This window comes from Suricata suricatta, chromosome 13 (genome assembly GCF_006229205.1).
Source record: "Suricata suricatta isolate VVHF042 chromosome 13, meerkat_22Aug2017_6uvM2_HiC, whole genome shotgun sequence".
In the NCBI taxonomy this organism is placed as follows: Eukaryota; Metazoa; Chordata; class Mammalia; order Carnivora; family Herpestidae; genus Suricata; species Suricata suricatta.
In genome coordinates this window covers 72,535,030-72,556,241 of record NC_043712.1, presented here as the reverse complement: position 1 = coordinate 72,556,241, position 21,212 = coordinate 72,535,030, and the positions used below count along the sequence as shown (strand labels likewise).

Sequence of the window (21,212 nt, the reverse complement as noted above, 5' to 3'; positions counted from 1 at the left end):
GCCATTTAAAATATAAAAAGAGGGGCACCTGGGTGGCTCAGTCAGCTAAGCATCCAACTCCAGCTCAGATCATGATCTCATAGTTCGTGGGTTCAAGCCTCATATCAGGCTCTGTGCAGACAGCTCAGAGCCTGGAGCCTGTCTTCAGATTCTGTGTCTCCCTCTCTCTCTCTGCCCCTCCCCTGCTTGCATGCTGTCTCTCGTTCTCTCTCTCTCTCTCTCAAAAAAAATAAACATTAAAAATAAATTTTAAATATAAAAAGAAACAAGAAAAATTAATTTTAATAAAATCTCTTTATGCTTAAAATACCCAAAACATCATTTCAACATATAAACATGTAAAAACTTCTTGTGATGACCGCCTGAACCTGCACCAGGTTTTTGAAACCCAGTGTGTATTTTATACATGCATCCTGCTTCAACCTAACCACAGCTGAAGGAGTCCCTTGCCACACAGGGCAAGCGGTCCCCGTATGAGACAGCAAATTTTGTGCTCACATCTCGGCGGCTGCTCCTAGTTTGGGTTCCTGGTGTCATGAGTATTTCCTCCACCCATCCTGATTTACTAATCATCTTCATCTTAATCCTGACATTACCAGCGTCCTTAGACTTGTGTCCTTTCTTTTCCGTTCTCCTGAAATCTTTTTCTGGAAAGTAGATGGGGCACAAAACGCCGAGGAAAGGAAAGCCAGAGCAGGGTTTATCCCCACGTCACAGGCGCGAAGAGCTGAAGCTCAGATCTGGAGGCGCCTCAAGTCACCCAGCTCGCCAGTCTCGGGTGGGAACTAAAAACTAGGTCTTGGGAGGCTTGTCCGGAGTTTTCACTTTTCTGTCACCCTCTCTCACAGAAATCAGGATACTTCATAGCAAGGAAAACAGCTTGCTCAGGAGTTAGTGGAGAAAAGGAACGTCTGGCTTCAGCACGCTCACCAACTCCCATACAAAAGGCCAAGTGGCTGCCTGGGGTGAGAAAGAGGTCTGGTCTCCAAAGGAAGTCATTTCCCCAACTTGAAAGAGATACTTGGTTCTCTTCCAAAGGCAGGGGAACCTTTTAAAAATAAATCAATCCCTCATTTTAAGAGCAGCCATGTAGAGCATGTATGCTAGATCAAATGCCACGTCGGAGAAATGTCACCATCAAAGCCAAGCGCAGCAACTGAACCCCCCACACAGGATAAAATCTTATCAGTAATTCATAAGAAACAGCTGCCTTTTGCTCCATGTTCACTGTACTATTACACAGTAGTTTTTGTTGAAGTCAACAAAGCATTTGTTCCAACAGTCAGAACACCAGAGTCTTTTCTTTTAAGAGGCTTCTTTTGATTCCTCTCTTCCCAATTCTTCCCTCTTATACACCTCACCCTTATTTAGGGCCTTTAGTCATGTGAAAGTGTTCAACGGTGAAAAAGCTGTGCCGCATTCTCTCTCCTTTCACCCCGACCCTCTCTCCCCGCAACCTACACCCCCTTCCTCTCTCTCTTCCCCACCTTCCCCCACCTTTCTTCTTCTTTATTCTCTACTGTCATCACTACCAAGGCCATCATTACCTCACTCCCACCCTCCTCACACGTTAAGAAAAAAAAGGGGAACACATCCAGAAAACGCACACCGCAATACGGAGAATCAGGAGATGTGAATTTTATTCCTTTGGTTTTTAAAATGATTTGTGGTATTAGTGTAGTAAATCAAAAACGATGTTGTTTACTGAAGGAGGGAGCAAATGGGTAAATGCACTGGTATTTTGGGGAAAAGAACAGTCACTACTGAAGAAGAGCGAGGGACCTGGACTGCGGCGAAGTGGGGGAAATGCGGTGTTGCATTTCAACTGGAGATTAGTGATGAGCGCGTCTGTATGTGTTGGTGAGTGTGTGTATACGCACATGTACGCATACTGCTGTGTGTGGACATGTGTATATGTAAGCATAGGTTTGTTTTCCCAGCTCAGTCCACTGAAAGGGTGAGAAGCACAGGATAACCAAGTAGAAATGAGCTCACCTAGCATCCAGATCTTGGTTGATGACTATAATTCCCTGCAAATGGGACCTGGCCTCCTTGGAGAAAGAGCTGTGTGCAAGACTGGGATACAGGAAGTCAAAGTTGACCTAAAATCACTTGTGCCAAGGAGCAAAACCAACCAACCAACCCAAAACACTTCCAGAAGAATGAGGGACAGAGGAACGGTGTGAAGGCGCTACCGGCGGCCTATTTCTGGCATCAAAAAGAATAATTATGACAATTTATTAAAGTAAAAATAAGCAAGAATCTAATAAGAGAGATTTTTTTAGTGGTAAAATATACACACAATTTACCATCTTAACCATTTTTCAATGTACAGTTTAGTGGTATTAAGTACAACCGTCACCATCTACCGTCTCCACAAAGTCTTCAATTTGCAAACTGAAACTCTGTACCTATTAAACAATAAGTCCCTATCCCCCCTCCAAGCCTCCAGCAACCGCCATTCCACATTCTCTATGAACTTGACCACTCCAGGCACCTTATATAAGCAGAATCATACAGTATTTGACCTTTTGTGTCTGGCTTATTTCACTCAGCATAAGGTCTTCCAGGTTCAACCATGCAGTAGCATGGGTCCTTCCTTTTTAAGGCTAATATTTTATCATATGTATATACTGCATTTTATTTAACCATTCATGTTGATAAACATGAGGTTATTCTCGCCTTTGGACTATTGTAAATTATGTTATGAACATGAGCATCCAAGTATATGCTTGGGTCCCTACCTCCCAATTTTTTGGATGCATACCCAGAAGTTGAATTGCCGGATCAGAGGATATTCTATGTTTAACTTTTTGAGGCCTAGCATATTTTTAAAAAGAGGAAGAAGGAATTCTTTATGGAAAATTACCAGCTGTCTTGGAACCTCGCTTTAAGACTCATGTTTAGTGCCAGGCTAGATAGACAAGAAACAGAATCCTACGGAGATTCTTTTCAGTCCTTGTTTGCCTTAGGCACATTATTTAACCTCTTTAGACCTTGGTTCTCTGAACCTTGAAAAGATCTGGGTTGACCTAGAGGCTACTTGGGGGGTAGTCCCATCAAACTGTGAAATTCTATGACTCTATGATCAAACCCCTTAAGTAGAACTCAGGATGAATCTCCCTTTGAACATATTCTTATTGAGGTGACATTTTAGGGTTTCTCTTCACAGAAGTTTAGATGGAATGAGTGCCTTATTTTTTTATTTTAGAGATCAAGCGCAAATGAGGCAGAAGGAGAGAGAATCTTAAGCAGGTTCTGTGCTGAGCATAATCCCACGACCCTAGGATCACGACCTGAGCCGAAATCAAGAGTCAGATGCTCAACCGAGCCACCCAGGTGCCCTGTGAGCACCTTATTTTAATGTTAACCCAAAATCTTTATTCAAATTTATACGTATCAGCCTGAACATGGTAGAAACACTCCATGGCCCCTATGCCAAATCACACTCCTCTCAGATGGGTCCCATTGTACATTTAAGGTCTGGTTCCCAGTCAGTGGCCTCTGGGCATCTCACCAAGGAGCAAACCTCCATCCATGACCTAAGAAGCCCCTGGGACATCCAGGGAGACAGAGATGGAATGCTCCCTTTGGTCTATTCTATATCAAGCTTCTAAGATATAATTAGGAGGCAGCTCCCTTAACAGATGTGTAGGGAGTTAGGTTGGAAAGTGTCCACGGAGAGAGAGGGGAAAAGAGTAAGTAAGGAGACATGTTGTCTGGAGAATCTAGGAGTCTAAGATTATTTGGGAAGTGATGAAGCAGTCCAGCTCTCAGAGAGAGAAGATGCCCTCAGAACACGCCAAAGTAAAGGAAGGGGGCAGACTGTCTCCAGAGTAGAGCTGTCCCGTAGGGCTGAATCTCAGGCCCCTACATCACAGGGCACAAGACATTTTCTCACCTCAAACAATTCAGTTCATTTAAAACAATTTTTTAAATTTTTATTATTTATTTTTGAGACAGAGACACACAGAACACAAGCAGGAGAGGGTTAAGGAGAGACAGAGACACAGAATCCTAAGCAGGCTCCAAGGCTCTGAGCTGTCAGCACAGAGCCCAATGTGGGGCCCGAACCCACGTAGCTCATTATCTACGGCAGGAGGGAAAGAAGGGTAAAAGAACCTTCTTCCCAAATTGACCGGCATCTTATGAAAAGCCAAATGTTTTCATTTTGCTGTTCTCCAACTCTAAGACATGTCCTCCAATCCTTTGGAGTTCGAAACTTAATTAAAATCTAGTCTAGTTCCCTGATTTTACAAACAAAGAAGCAGGGTCAACCAGGGCCAGGAATGTACCCAAGTTATACTGCTAATGAGCCACTAAGACATACGCCCAATTCTTGCTTTACTCCTCCGAACAGACTTTACTTTTACATCCCAAGAATGTCAAACTATCCTTAAAGTGGAACACAAAATGAAGACACATTGTTCATATGGGTTCCAGCCACCAGTTCATTGAAAGGTGCTGGGCATCAGAAACCTTTCTCAGTAAGACAGAGAACTTGGGAGGTGCGAACCATGTGTGCCTTTTTGGGGCAAGGGGAGAAATCATGTCCATGTCCCTCTTCTTTCTCCTTGCATCATTTTTCCACCTGAATTAAATCAGCTCTGAGAGTCCAAACAGACTGAGGGACGGGCAAGTTAATACTGCGCTTGAGATATAATCCAGGAAGAACCCCAAAGTTAAAATGAGTCCCATTTACACTACTATCAGAACATATTCTTCAGGTTTTATTTGATTCTTCCTGACTCTCCAGCACTGGTTCAAAGGTCAATGTCATGTTCTGATTCTTTCTGTTTTCAAAATAAAGTTGATGTCATCTCTGGCTCGTTTACGACTCTCCTCTAAGTTAACAACAAAACTTTTTTAAATATTCTCCAGACAGCTGTTCCAAATCCACTTAAGTAAGCTCTTCAATCCTCAAACTTCATTCAATGGATGCTCCAATCCTGATATTTCCGTTTTTTTAATTGCACAACCCTTTTGTGTAAATATTGATAGAGATAATGCTGACAGTTGTGTGAGTTAGTTGGGTCCCAGCCAGGAAGAAAGAAAATTGATGAAAGTGGCCAGGAATAGAGATTTTGAGACCGAGAACCCTGCGTTCATTTATTGCTTTCATAATCAAAGCTTTAAAAGATTACCCAAGACCTTCTACTGGACATGGCCTTATATTACCTGTAGACAGGCATGAAGCATCGTGGTTGACAGCTTTACTTGGGAAGTCAGGTCACCTGGGTTCAGTCTAGCTCTGATATGTAATACTTGGGCAATCTTGGGGCAATTATTTAATCCCATAAGCCTCAGTTTCCATATCTCTTAAGTGTGGCAACTGATAGTATCCATATTGAAGAACTGTTTAGGACAGAATGATACATTCTCAGTATAACCTGACAGAGAATCATATATGCGTTAGCCCCCAGAAGCACATATAGCCCCCACCCATAAGGAGCTCACTAAGCAGGAGAGGAGATGGCCTGGGACAAGTGTGAAGGCACAGTTGACACACAACCCCCTGCCTGTGGAGGCACATAAGTTGAGTCCTCCTCCTAACCTCTGCACTTTCCTCCCTTCTGGGCTGTTAGAGACCTACCTCAGGGGTGAAGCCTGGGGTCTTCAAGAACTGATGATGACCTTATGGGTGAATCTACCACATTTTGGGTTCAGTAGTAGAAAGGTCACGTGATTCCTTAAGGAGCCACATTCTCTACTCTCAACTTTGACACTAATACATGATATTTTTAGCACCATAGGCCTTATTTCTTTGTTTTATTTCCCAGTTACTTTCGAACTTGGTTGGTGAAAAGGCTATAATTTATGGAGTCTCTCTTCTGGCTCATAAGCCATTCTTCTCTACAGCACCATGTTTTGGGCCCATGGGATTCGAGATCAGCTGCCCCAGAGTCATTGCCACTGGCCTAGCTTTGACAGGCAGAGTACATCTGCAGTCCTCCTGACACATTTCAAGAGCTGCACTGGCCAATCCCAAGCTTCCTACACTGGATTATTGAGTGACATGACTATGCAAGGCAGCTTGATGATCATGCAACCCAGAAGCAGTATTTTCAAATGCCAAATATTTCCTTGGAAAAGAAAAATAGGACCACACAGACTATTTGTTTCATTTTTTTTTTTTTACCAGTATCACAATTTTAAAACCAAGGAGGCAAAAATGAATCACAGGAAAGAAGAGTCCAGTCATCCTCTGGGAAACTGTGGATATCACTCCTTGGACAAAGCTCTAACAAAGCCCCGAATTTATATTATCTTCACACAAGGTTTTAATATCACTTCACAATTAATGAGCCCAAAAGCAATGCAGAGATGAACAGGACATGATTCCCCATCTCAAAGAATCCTTAGTCTGAAGTGGAAGAGATGCATAATCCAAGAATTATAATGTGTTATGGTAAATGTAAGGTATTCTGCGCACACTAGAAAGTGTCCCTAACCCAAGGCAGTATGCAAGAGAGAGGTTGCCCAAGTTTGATACAGTACTGGGTGGCTTTTTCAGGATGAATAAATAAAGTTATCGATTTATGAGTGCAGAAGGAATTGGTGTCCAGATGTTACAACAGGTGGAGAAAATTAGCAAAAATTGGCAGAGGATATGCAGGAAACCACAGTCCATTAGGGAAGACAGATAAGGCTCCAACGTATCAAAGTCAAGTGCAGGAAAGGCCCAAGTGTTACCCTAAGATCACTTGCATGGGCTTATTAAAAAATCAGATTCCTTGGCTATAGTAATTAGTAGATAGGGTTTTGGCAATTGACCAACATCCTTGTCGGACACCAGAGCTACCAAGGTACACACAAACAGACACGGTCCTTCATGAAGCTTCCATTCTGGAGGAGGACAAGAAAGGCTTGGTCAGGCAAGGAGAATAGGGTAGAGGAGAGAGACGAGTGTGTGTCTAGTCTGGGACATAAAGGAATATCGTCAATACCAGGCCAAAAGAGAAGAGGTCACTGTGGTTGGGTCTGAATGAGAAAGCATCAGAGCAGCAAACATGTTGCTGCCACCAATAGCCATAATGCCAATTTAAAAAAGAGAAAAGTCTGATCTGGAACAGCCAGGTGGCTCGGTCAGTTAAACATCTGACTCCAGCTCAGGTCATGATCCCATGGTTCGTGAGTTCGAGTCCCATGTCTGGCTCTGTGCTAACAGTTCAGAGCCTGGAGTCTGCTTCATATTCTGTCTCTCCCTCTCTCTCCTGCTTGTGTTCCATATCTCTGTCTCTCAAAATTAAACAAACATTAAAAAATTTTTAAGTCTGATCTGTATTAATGAGTGGTTTTTTTTTAATACTAAAACTATGATGTAACAACTTGAAATTTCTGGTGTCATCCATGTGGAAAGTTAAAAATCAGGTTTTTGTTTTGGTACCGTTTTTGAGAGCTGGGGGAACAGATACGAACACAGAATTGCATCTAAGGAGCTCAGAGTGATCTGGGAGAGACAGCCCTGGAACAGCCTCACGTCAGGAGAAGAAAGACATGCACTTACCAAGGCATGTGGCACACGCCCTGGCAGTAGAATCACTGAGGACGTAAAGCCCTTCACTCAGAGGACCATCCTTCAAGGGAAACAAACCATTAAATCATTGGAAACCTAGGATTCTAAACTAGTTGTCTATTTCATCTTCTCTTGGGCCCAACTTTCATTGAAAGAGTATTTTTAGCTGGTGCAATTCATTTACTTCATAAAACAAATACGCATCAGGTGCCTACTACTGGGAGCTGAGTCCTTGCTTCTGAGTGTCCTGGGTGGAAGGGACAAGTAGGCATGATCAGCTATTCACATTAACATCAAGTGGCAGAAATACCATGAAACAAGGAAGCAAAACTGTCAGAAGCAGTTTTTCATAACCAAACTGAGGGAGGGCAATGGTGACAAGGGTCATTTCTGGCCACATGGAAAAAAATAAAAGCAAACCACTCTAATTGCTGTAATGATGGGCCATCCCTTATAAAGCTGGAGAGCATAATTCAAAAGTATAAACTCTTGGTTTCTCTTAAGACAAAGCCCATTGTCTGGGAAGACTCAGACATCTGGACAACCAGAACCAGCCAGCCGCCTGGTCCAGCCTGGACCTTTCCCATTGAGTGAGGGAGTGAAGAAATCACCAGAAATAGCAGCATTTGTTAGGGAAGATTCTTTCTCCAATCCTTTAAACTTGTCATTAAAAAAATTTTTTTAAGTAATTAAGCAACTTAAAAGGTATTTCCTGAATTCTGTCTCATCCCTCTTCCTTGCTGACCCACAATTTGTGTGAGAGATGGTCCCGTCCACAGATGTTCTCTGGTAATACATGCGAGTGGCAGGACATGTGGATGCCAGCATGTGCAGGAAGGAAGGTCATCCATTCCTTCATTTCATTCCTTCAAAAATAAGGACTGAAAATGTAAAACTTGGTATTACCCTCAGGAAGGCAGGGAGAACCGATTGGCCAAAAATAAATAAAACACCTATCTGCAAACACACACATTCTGGAACATGGATTTCCCTATTTCAAGACTGGTATATGTGTCTTTATGGTACTTTTTATTGTCTCTGGAAAAAACTCCTATAACATATGAAATAAAACAGCCTATGTTGACATATAACATTGTATCCAGTGAGGACACAAATAAAAACAGAAATAAAGGAGAAATAAGAACTAATACCACAGAAATACAAAAGATTATAAGAGAATATTATAAAATGTTATATACCAACAAACTGGACAACTTAGAAGAAATGAGTAAATTTCTAAAAAGAACTGGCCTTCCAAAACTGAATCAGGAAGAAATAGAATTTTTGAACATAGTGATTCCTAGCAATAAAATTGAATCAGATATCAAAAAAACTCCCAACAAACAGAAGTCCAGGACCAGATGGCTTCATAGGTAAATTCTGCCAAACATATAAAGTTAATATTATTCTCAAGCTATTCCCAAAAAAAGAAGAGGAAGGAAAGTTTTCAAGTTCATTTTATTATTAGCATTACCCTGATACTCGTACCAAATAAGGACACTACAAAAAAGAGAAAACTACAGACCAATGTCTAATGAACAAAGGTATAAAAATCCTCAACAAACCCTAGTAAACCAAATCCAATAATACATTTTTAAAAATCATTACAATAATCGAGTGGGATTTATTCCAGGGATGCAAGAGTGGTTCAATATTCACAAATCTATTAACATGATAGATCACATTAACAGGGAAAAGGGTAAAAACCATATGATCATCTTAACAGATGCAGAAAAAGAATCTGACAAAGTACAACATCCATTCATAATAAAAACGCTCAATAAAGTAGGGTTAGAGGGAACACACTTCAACATAATAAAAGGCCATTATGCACAAAACCTACAGCTAACACGATACTCAATGGTAAAAAACTGGGAGCTTTTCCCCTAAGGTCAGAAACAAGACAACAATGTCCATTCTCACCACTTTTATTCAACATAGTACTGGAAGTTCCAGCCATAGCAATCAGACAAGGAAAAGAAATAAAATGATTCCAAATTGGTAAGGAAGAAGTATTTGCAGATGACATGATACTATATGTAGAAAACCCCACAGGCTCCACCAAAAAGCTACTAAGAACTGATAAACAAATTCAGTAAAGCTTCAGGACACAAAATTAATATAGAGAAATCTGTTGCATTTCTATATGCCAATAATATTAGAAGGAGAAGAAGAGAAAGAAATTAAGAAAGCAATCCCATTTACAATTGCACCAAAAACAATAAAATGCCCAGGAATAAACTTAACCAAGGAAGTGAAAGACCTGTACTCTGAAAACGATAAAACACTGATGAAAGAAACTGAAGATGACACAAAGGGAAAGACAGCTCATGTTCATGGAATGGAAGAACCAATACTGTTAAAACGTCCATACTACCCAAAGCAATGTACAGGTTTAATGTAATCCCTATAAAAATACCAACATTTCCCACAGAACTAGAACAAATAATTCTACAATTTGTATGGAACCAACCACAAAGGACTCCAAATAACTAAAGCAATCTTGACAAAGAACAAAGATGGAGGTGTCACAATCCTAGATTGCAAGATATACAACAAAGCTATAGTAATCAAAACAGTATGATACTGACATTATAAAAGATACACAGATCAAGTGAACAGAATAGAGACCCCAGAAATATATCCATGCTTATATGATCAATTAATCAATGACAAAGGAGACAAGAATGTACAATGGGGAAAAGACAGTCTGGTCTCTTCAACAAATGACAGAGAAAACTGAACAGCTGTTGTGAAAAAAATTGGACCACCTTCTAACACTGTACACAAAAATAAGTTCAAAATGGATTAAAGACCTACATGTGAGACCGGAAACCATAAAAATCCTAGAAAAAAAAATGTAGGCAGTCATCTCTTTGACATCAGCCATTGCAACCATTTTCTAGATAGGTCTCCTGTGACAAGAGAAACAAATATAAAATTCAACCACTGGAACTATATCAAAATAAAAGATTTTTACAAACAGCAAAGAAAATATCAATAAAACAAAAACACACCCTACTGCATAGGAGAAGCTATTCTTAAATGACATATCTGATAAGGGGCTAATACCCAAAATATATAAAGAACTAAAACAACTCAATGCCAATGAAACCCCAATTAATTCTATTTTAAAATGGCCAGATCAGAGTAGACATTTTTCTAAAGAAGACATACAGACAGCCAACAGACACAGGAAAAGATGTCCAACATCACTAATCATCAGGGAAATGCAAACCAAAACCAAGATGAGATATTACCTCACACCCATCAGAATGGCTAAAATTAAAAAAAAAAACAACATAAGAAATAACAATTGTTGTTGAGGATGTAGAGAAAAAGGAACATTTATGTATTGTTGGTGGAGATACAAATTAGTGCAGCCACCGTGAAAACCGGTATGGAGATTCTTCAAAAAATTAAAAATAGGATTACCAGATGATCCAGTAATTCCACTACTGAGTATTTATGCAAAGAAAATGGAACACTAATTCGAAAGGATACATGCACCCCTATGTTGATTGCAGTGTTATTTACAAGAGCCAAGATATGGAACCAACCCAGTGTCCAATGATAGATGAATGTATAAATAAGATGTGGTACACACACACACACACACAGCATGGAATGTTATTCAGCCATTAAAAAGAATTAATGTTGCCATTTCTAACAACATGGATGAACCTACAGGGTGTAATGCTAAATGAAACAAGTCATTCAGCAAAAGACAAATAACATATGGTTTTTCTCTTACATGGAATTTAAGAAACAAAACAAATGAACAAAGGTAAAAAGACAGAAAAACAAACTCGTAAACAAAGAGAATCAACTAGTGGTTGCCAAGTAGGCAGGGAGCGTGAAACAAAGGGGTTTAAGAATACATTCCCAGGGGCACCGGAGTGGCTCAGTCGGTTAAACGTCCAACTTCGGCCAGGTCATGATCTCTTAGTTCGTGAGTTTGAGCCCCACATTAGGCTCTGTTCTGACAGCTCAGTCTGGAGCCTGCTTCAAATTCTGTATCACCCTCTCTCTCTGCCCCTTGTCTGCTCACACTCTGTCTGTCTCTCTCTCAAAAATAAACATAAAAAACTTTTTTAAAGAATACATTTCCTTTTTTGTTGTTGTTGTTTATTTACTTGAGAGAGATAGAGACAATGTGAGCAGAGGAAGGGTAGAGAGAGAGGGAAAAAGAGAATCCCAAGCAGCCTTCTATATTTTGGCTCTTATAAATAATGCTGCAATAAACATAGGGGTGTGTATATCTTTTCAAATTAGTGTTCATTTTCTTTGGGTAAATACCCAGTAGTGGAATTACTGGATCGTCTGGAGTTCTATTTTTAATTTTTTGAGGAATCTCCATATTGCTTCCACAGTGGCTGACTAATCTGCATGTCCAGTGCTCTGCTAGTGCAGAGCCAGATGCAGGGCTTGAACTCATGAAATTGTGAGATCATGACCTGAGCCAAAATCAAGAGTCCAATGCTTAACCAACTGAACCACCCAGGTGCCCAAAGAATACACTTACCTTGATGAGCACTGAGTAACGTACAGAATTGCTGAAACAGGTATTACATACCTGTTCATTATACCTCAAAAATAATTACACTTTGATTTACTGTCTCATTAGGAAGTTAGTAGAAGAATAAATTTTTATTTTAATTTTGGTTAAACAAGTAACATGTTGAAGACACAGCAGAATAGGATTCTTTTCTTTTGAAGGTTGGTTACCCACATATTTTGTACGATCCACAGGAGCCAAAATTCCCTCAGCTGAGGAAAGAAAGACAAACACCGTGAGCTTTGGTGATCCGCCCAAAGCTACTGAGGATGTAAATGACAGGCAGGGCAGGAATTCAACTCTGTGTCAGCTCTCCTGTCATTCCAGTATGCCCAGAGCTAACTTGACCTTGGAAAGAAAGACTTTCTTGTTTGGGTTAATTATTAACATTGTTAGGACTCTACTCCCCAACTAATCCAAATCACGGTGATCAGGGTGATCATAAACCCTCAAGTGAGGCCTCCATACAGCTCAACAGGGAAGGTATTCCAGGCCACCACAAAGCAGAGATACAACGGGACAGGGCAGACGTTCTGGGCCCTGTGGAAAAAGGAGAGTCACTGCTCAACCACCAGGGTCGCCCACACATGCCAACATTCAGCCAGTAGACAAGGAAGGGAAGGAAACGTGGAGGCACGTAAAATACAATCAGCATCATCCCTATCCTCTTCAACTTTTTTGCACCTAAGGCCACCTCGATTATTTAAGGGATTAAAAAACTAGAAGTTAGTTTCTCTAGATTTTTTTTAAAGTCCTCTTCCTAACCTTAATAAATTATACACTCACACACAAAAAGAAAACAATTTGCCAACCAGAACCTGTACATGGCCAAGTTAAATGCACCCACATCTTTACTTCTACTTTCAGACAGAAACTGCCAAAATAGTTTAGGATTTGATTAGGCAAAACACAAAGTAATATTAATGACATGAAGTTCTTTTACATGACGCCAGATCATTTTCAATTAAACCCAACAAAGTTTCAGGCGTCAAAACTCAAGAGGAAGTACATGATATGCAATGTCTCAAAGCTGCTGGAAACTTCTGAGCTTTCAAAAAGAAGTGTCAATGAAAAAAAAACAAAAAAGCCAACTCGTCTAGCTTCCAAGGAATATGGTTTTTACTTTAAAGGTATGTTTAGTGCTAAACACAGCTATGCACCTGCATGTACATGCGCACACATGTGCACATACACACGCAACCTTTTAACAATCTGTTTCTGTTGGATTCATTACTGTACTCCATTTGAGTCCCCCTCCCCCAAACAAAAGCTTTTACAAGAGAGAGGAAGCTTTCTAGAATGTTTGGCCTAGGATAATATGCAGAGCTTCTCCAGTTAATAAGAAATTCAAGATATAAATTCAAAAACACCAGATGAACACGTGCCTCCCTTGGCACTCCAATAAAAAAGTCCAGGGGGGATTTTACTTCTTGGCACATGTTTATGGGATTCATTCATCAGTGGGGTAACTGGCTGTTCAGAGAAGGCAGGTCTGAGGGTACTGCCACCGCACCAGTCACCTCTACCATTGGAAAATGAGTATGTAGCTCTGCCAAGAGAAGAAGCAAATTTTGAAGGGCTCTAGATCAAAGGAGAATTTCACATCACTGAAGATCATTCTAGCTTTTATTAAAGAGTTTGGATCATGAGGGTGTTTCACATGTTCCCCTTTGTAGTTTACAATGACAACAAAGTTGGGTGCAACTCAAAAGACTCCAGGCAAATATTCCACATATGTTGGATGGATGATGTTCAAATAGATGGATGGTCACATTAGTTTCAAGATTATGACTTTGTTGAGACTTATCCTTCTCACCAGATTTTTAAAGGCATGTTTTGGGATGTGGTAGGTTCACACCTTGACTTGAGGTAAGGGAAGGACTGACTATTTCAATGGTCAAATCAATCTCATTGCTCCTCACTGGCTCCAAACCCTCCTCATCTTCCAAACGAGGCTTGATGGGTAGTGGTGGGGTGGGCTTGGGGATGGGGGGGGTTGGGGAGGGAGGTTATGGTGGAGGGGGGTGGGGGGTGGTCAGATTCACTTGTGATGGTGATGAAGGAGAAACCCAGTTCTTACTCCATCTTATTCTTTCTTCTTTTCCAAACTCTTAACATTTCAAGCTGATGATAGCAATTTTCATGCTGAAGTCAACATTGATTAATCAGAGAACAATTGGCATACATGGAAAATCTCCAGCCCAGAGTATTGGAAGAGAGTTTCTTGTTGTTGTTGTGACACTAGCTAGAACTCCAAGTTCTTAGTAAGGAGAAAAATGTACCACTCAATTTTTAATATCCAATGGGACAAAGAAAGAAAGAGACCTAATTTAACATTTGCCAGAGATCAAGCAACCCTGGGCTGCAGCCAAAGTCCGAACATTGGCCTCCCTGTTCCCAGAAGCTCGTGCAGAAGCTGACTTTTCAGACTGGATGAGGAAGTGGGACTGAAAAATATATTTAAACAGATGTTTTAAAAATTAGAAAATAAGAGGGTCTTAAAATATTTCAAGCCCTGAGAAACTCTTCTATAAAAAAGTGGCATAAATTGACCATTTTCAATCAACTGTGCCTGACTTCCTCACAAAAGTCTTTAATAGAGCCTTCTGGAACTCCAGCCCCTTGCTTTCTGAGAATAAAGTCAAGTCGGAAGAGTCACATACACACAGATATGAAACATTATCAAAGTTCCTTTTGGTATTAAAAAATGTAACGGCCTGTGATCCTGCCCCATAAGTACTACACTTCACTGCTTTCATGTGAAGTTGGATTTTTTTTTTTTACTTAAAAGAAATTGAGAGAGAGAGAGAGAGAGAGAGAGAGAGAGAGAACGAGAACAAACCAGAGCACTCATGTGAGTGGGGGAAGGACAGAGAGAGGAGACAGAGAGAATCCCAGACAGGCTCTGACCTATCAGTGCAGAGTCCGACGTGGGGCTTGATGGTGTGAACTGTGAAATCATGACCTGCGGTGAAATCAAGAGTTGGACGCTCAACAACTGAGCCACCCAGGTGCCCCTGAAGTAGGATATTTGATATTTTAGTTGTATACCTGGTGAGCTACCAACTCAATAAATACAAGTATCTATTAATGAGTAAAAAGATTTGAACCACTTAATTTTCGACTGTATTATCTCCACTTACAGCACTGCAAGGTATTTTTTTTTTTACTACAAATGGCATACCTTAGGCATATTATCAACCTAACCAGCATCCCTGATTCTTTACTGATAAAAAAAAAAGAAATGATAATTTCTGTGTAATAACAGGAAAAGGAGAGTAAGAAAGCTCCAGTTCCAGAACCCCCAGAGAATAAGACGCAGCTCCTTCTTGCCCATATCTTTGGAAGATCCCAGGATGGGGCAGTGCAAGGCCCCTTCATATCTCAAAAGAAACAAATACAGAGCCTGCCCTGAAATGAAATACATCACCTGGAGATGCTACTATCACAAAACTCATCAAGGCAGCACGACTCAGCTGAAACAAACATCCTCAGTGCCAGCCATTCAGTTTACCTTTGGGCGAAGATCAATTGGGTTATTCCATGGCATAGATTACCAGAAGTCTCCCTCTCCATTCTGGAAAGGCATGACCCAGACTGAACACCTCAAATGATGTCAAGATACTTACAGCAGTGATTCTCCATTTTGGCTGCACTGGGGAAGCTTCTAAAAGTCCATCTAAGAGCTCATGCTGCATTCCAAGAATGTTCAGTTTTGACCCTCTGGGAGTGGTACCCCAGCCGTGAAGCCCCCCAGGTGATTCTAGTGTGCAGCTGAGACTGTGAAAGACTGTTTCCAACACCCTGAGAACCTAGCAGTCAGGAGAGGGGACGTGGGTGCCCCAACTCAAGACCCTGCAGAGAACCAGTGACAAAGTCATCTTGTTACCCAAAGGCAGGACGCACCGAACTTCAAACAGAACTAGCAGAGGTCTTGCCAGTCAATTCAACAGCCCTCCCCCGCCCCCCAGTTCTGCCGTTCAGCTGCGGTTTGCAGGAAGGCCCAAGCCCATCCTCTCAACTGAACCTTGGCATTCAGCAAAAGTAACCGATGGAACAGCAAGATGGTTACTGAAGGGAATTTCAGACCCCACAGGTTTAGAAACATTAATTAGGTTGTCAGAGTTGGATGGCAGGCAAGACAGTCCTCTTTTTGCTCAATTATTAACTCTCCTTTTTCAAAATGTTGTTTTTGTTTTGTGATGAGCCCTTGCAAGTAGCTGTGCATAATGACATGCAAATAGGAGGTGACCCCAGTGTTGGGAAGAGCTCCCATAAGCAGGAGGCCCGGGAAGAAGCCAGCGTCAGCTGCCAAAGAGCCTGCAGACCTTACCCTTTTCTCCAGGGATCACTGACTATAGAGCAAAAAGGCTTTTGAGAAGCCAGGCAGAGCGGTCCTTTCACCTTGGGAAATGCCCAATCTGCGTCATCCATGCAGATTCTGCAGAACCTTGAGAAGGACAAAAACCAATGCATTTCCTTCACCGCAGAACAAGCCCAGAATGAGAATTTCCCAAGTTGGACACATTACAAATGGCAAAAAAATATGAAGCTCTTCCGGCTTCAGTGAAATCATCACTAGTAAACATGAATTTGAAGCGGACTCCAATTTAGGAGCCTGCCACTGAGCTATTGCCTTTGTAGTATTTATTCAAGAAGCCATAAATTCTATGCGCCATACGACGCTCCTGAGAGACATTCATGAAAATTAGGGCTTAACAACACAGTGAGCAAACACCTATGAATCATTTCTTTAAAAAAATAAAAGGCACAGTATAAGAAAATAACCTCCCAGGCCACATATCTTAATTGAAAAACCATGTTGGTTAACAGCCAAAGCTCAACTAAATTTCTGATAAATTTCCTTTCCTAAGCGGCCTGTCAAGTAACAGGCAAAGATTTTTAACAACCTCGCTGAGCAATAAAATCACTAACATTTAAAACAAGACTCTCTAAAATCAGTTAATTCTCTTCTACATACATTTAAGAAAGTGTTCCCACTTCGGAAAAAAACAAGATAATGGAATTCAACAATCCATAGGAAGAAGCAAGGAAAGGATTGCACGTTTGTGAAACTAAAAGTTACTCAAGTTTTATTCCTCTCCCTCCTAAATAATCCTTTGTTTCAAATGATACAATGCTTGGTAGAGAAGACGTGTATCATGCTTTTCTTTAAGTTTTTATTTATTTGAGACAGAGACAGCAAGAGTGGGGGAGGGGCAGAGAGAGAGAGAGGGAAACAGAATCCCAAGCAGGCTCTAAACCACAAGTACAGAGCCAGATGCAGGGCGGGAAACCAAGAAACTGTGAGATCATGACCTGAGCTGAAGTCAGAGGCTTAACAGACTGAGCCACCCAGGCGACCCCATGCTTCTTAAAGTCATTAGTTAGTACTATGGACACTCATCATTTTATCATTTTATGATTGGGGATGGTACTTTGTTACAGTTTCACATTTGGAATCGGGATTAGCCCATGGGAAAAAATTATCTGGAAAACAATGGCTGAGGAATGGATGAAAAAGACCTAAACAAATAATAGAAGAAATAATGAGTCCATTTTTGGTTTTTGAAGTTGCCCCAATAATAATCTTATATTGCTGTAGTGCCATTTCATTTGTGAAGCACTTCCTTTTGCTCATGTTGGTTACTGAAAGAGAAAGAGCATGTGTTGTGCACATTTAACATTTGGAGAAATGCAAAACCAGGGAAGTTATATGGCTTCCCCTAAGACTGGGTGTGGGGAACCACAACCTATGGATGAAATCTACTTGGGGCTTGTTTTTTATACGGTCTATGAGTTAAGAATTACATTTATATTTTGCAAATAGAGTTTCTAAGTGAGTCCACTTCATCACTGACACCTTGCCTATGGGTGATTTTGCACAACAGCAGAGCAGAAAAGAGACTATATCACCCCGAAAGCCAAAAATATTTACTCTCGGGCCTTTTACAGAAAACACTGCTGCCTCCTGCCCCAGACCCATAGGAGAGCCATGAGCAGAGCCCAGATTTTTGGGAACCGACCACCAGTGTTGTTTCTACCTAATCTTAGGCCTCTTTGTAAAGTCTGTGATTCATCCCAGGCCTTTGTTTGAGGGATGAGAGGAAATTTACGAAGCATAAATGTAGGTACTTGAAATAGAAAGAAAGTAGGCATTGAGAAGGGAGCCAGATACAACAAATAAAGAGAAGAGAGGAGAGGAATTTGGCCCCAGCACAGACCACATCCAGAGTCTCACCTGATTTAGAAGATTTAAATGCTGAGATTTGAAACCTTTTCAGCTGAGGTTGCAGTTAGATTCAAGACTTCAAGTTTATGCTGGAATGGGTTCACTTCGGAGAGTATTGGAACAGGAAAAATGTATTTTGCATATGGGACTAGCATAAATGAGGGGCAGAGGGTAGACTATACTGGGTTGAATAATATCCCCTTGAAATTCATGTAAACCCCAAACTTCTCACAAAAGGAACTTTATTTGGAAATCTTTATAGGTGTAATCAAGTTCTGATGAGGTCATACTTGGGATGAGAATGGGCCCTAATCCAATGACTGGTGTCCTTATAAAAAAAGGGAAATTTGGACACAAAGAGGAGAATGCCGTGAGAACAGATTCCCACAGTGGAGAACTCTGCGTGAGGACAGGCAGGGGCTGGAGTGACATGTTTATGAGCCCCAAGGTCCCAAGGATACCCAGCACCGCCAAAAGCTAGGAGAGAAGCATGAAACTGATGCTTCCTCAGAGCCTCCGGGTAGAGCCAATCAATGTTGACTTAGACGTCTACCTTCTAAAACCAGGAGAGAATGCATTTCCGTTTTAAGCCATCCTGTGTGAGCTACTTTGTTACGGCAGCCCTGGGAACCTAATAAAGATTAGTGGTCGAGTGGACACAGGCTTATGAAGAAGAATTAAGACCAAGAGAGAAAGAGGAAGTGGTGGAATGCCAAACCCCATAAAAATGTTTTTGTTTAAAACATAAACTCTGAGTACTTCTGGAAGACCTTGAGGGAAAATGAAACAAAACTGAAATGGAGAGACCCTGATTTTTCAGTCTGATTGGGTTTTACAAACACATGTTGCCAAGGTAAATAAAACGAACTTATACTTAAGCCTTTCTTCCCAGTAGACCTGGTTACAAGTCCATCCCTTAAATTCCAGGCTTTACCCCATCGCCCCACCATGAACAGGAAACAAAGTGCATTTTACAACAAAGGAAAATGGATTAACTAAAATCTTCGCAATGATGTTCCTGACATACTTCTTTTTTGAAATAATCTTAAATTTTCACAACTAGACTCATTTTAAAAATTCCTTGTACATTGGATCCTTGAACAGTGTGAGAGTTGGGACATCTACTCCTAAAGAGTCCAAAATCTGCTTATAACTTCTGACTTCCGCAAAACTTACCTACTAATAGACTGCCGTTGCCCAGAAGCCTTACTGATAACATAAGCAGTTGATTAACACATATTTGGTATGTTATACATCTTATTACACTGTATTCCTATAGTAAAGAAGCTAGAGGAAATGTGCACAAAATCTTAAGAGAAAATTTATTTATAGTGCTATACTGTATTTATTGAAAACATCTGCACATATGTGGACTTGCACTGTTTAATCCTGTGTTGTTCAAGTGTCAACTGGATAAGTGATTAAAGAATAATGCTATACTTTTAATCAGATAAAATACATGTACTCAAAACCACTGTATCGTGGAAGCATCACAGTCACCTCTAGAAGCTCCCAATGGCTCAGTATGTACCTCTAACATTGCTTGGCACCAAATACACTAAAGGATAATTCTCCACCCCACCCTCACATACACACATTTTCAGCATAACATTCTTGAAGGTGGACACAAGATACATTCCTTCATTTCTTCAAAAATGCAAGGAAATGGTGGTAAAGGCATGAGGTTGCAGACACTACATAAAGTCAAGTCAAAAATTGGGTGCATACTATGTTCCTATGTAACTTGATCACTGAGTGATCAAAATTTAGACAGATTGCTTTGAACCTCCTTGTATATCATATATAAAATACACATGAGTACAGGGGCTACAAGTTTGTGATAAAACTTGTTTGTGATGGTCCTTGGGGTCCATCCTAAAGCCCATGAAATGCTGGCATTGTAGTAGCTACATTCTTTTTAGTAGACCCACAACAGACTCATCTTAGATTTTTCCTTTATCATGTCATGGTGTATCTTGGTATTAGTTAATTAATTTTTTTAAGTAGGCTTCACACTCAGTGTGGAGCCCAACCTGGGCCTTGAAATCAAGACCTCAACTGAGATCAAGCATTGGACACTTAACTGACTGACCCACCCTGGCATCTTCCTTGATACCAATTATTTTAAATAAACTATTTCTGACCTAAATTCTTTCCTAAAATAAAGAAAACCTGATTCCTCTGAGTGGTCTACAAGGCATTTATGACCCTACTTCCTGACTGGGAATTCTGGGAAAGTTGGCCATTGTAAGCCTAAGATCTCCACTGCACCAACGAAGAAATTAATGGGTTACCTTGTCTCGGCACCTGAAAAAGACAACATAAACGCCCACATTTCTGAATCCCAGCACACTGGGGAGCACTACAGTAGCCCCATGATAGAACTCCTGCAGGAGACAGACTACAGAGCCTACTAAGCTCATCACACTCCTCTGGAGTCCGAGCCCCAGATCTCCTTTGGCCTCTGACCAAAGCACTCTGTAAATCTTTTTGTCCAAAGACATATATGCTCTCTAGAGAAGAAATACATGTATTCACAAACAGGGCCAACACCCCAGTGGTGCTTACCTTATTCTGCTCACACGCATACTGTATCCTCAGGGTGTCCATGGCTCTGATCATGGATTGCATGGCGGTGAATATGTTTTGGTAAACCAGCTTCGTGAAGCCCTTCCTGTCTTCATCGCTGTAGCCAGACCCATGAATGATTCTCATTTGCTTGATAAAGGTACTTTTGCCGCTTTCACCAGTTCCTGGTAAGACAGCACAAGGGGAGAATGCAGTCAGCAGTCTTCAAAAGGAACACACGGGGAAAGAGAGGCTCTTTGTGTTGGCTTGCATCATGATCAACAGGGTTGACTGGGTCAATTCGGAAAGGGCCTGCCAGTAGCAGGATCCTAGACCTC

At 41.0% G+C, this 21,212-nt stretch overlaps 1 protein-coding gene across 2 annotated transcripts in view; it reads right to left on the bottom strand.

Moving 5' to 3' along the window:
• The window catches only part of GNA14 (G protein subunit alpha 14), a 187,117-nt gene that overhangs the window by 64,402 nt on the left and 101,503 nt on the right, over positions 1 to 21,212 (bottom strand). For both annotated transcript variants that reach the window (XM_029920242.1, XM_029920243.1), the window contains exon 2: positions 20,875 to 21,059. In XM_029920242.1, coding sequence (XP_029776102.1) covers positions 20,875 to 21,059 — 185 coding nt within the window. The remainder of the gene's footprint in view (positions 1 to 20,874; positions 21,060 to 21,212) is intronic.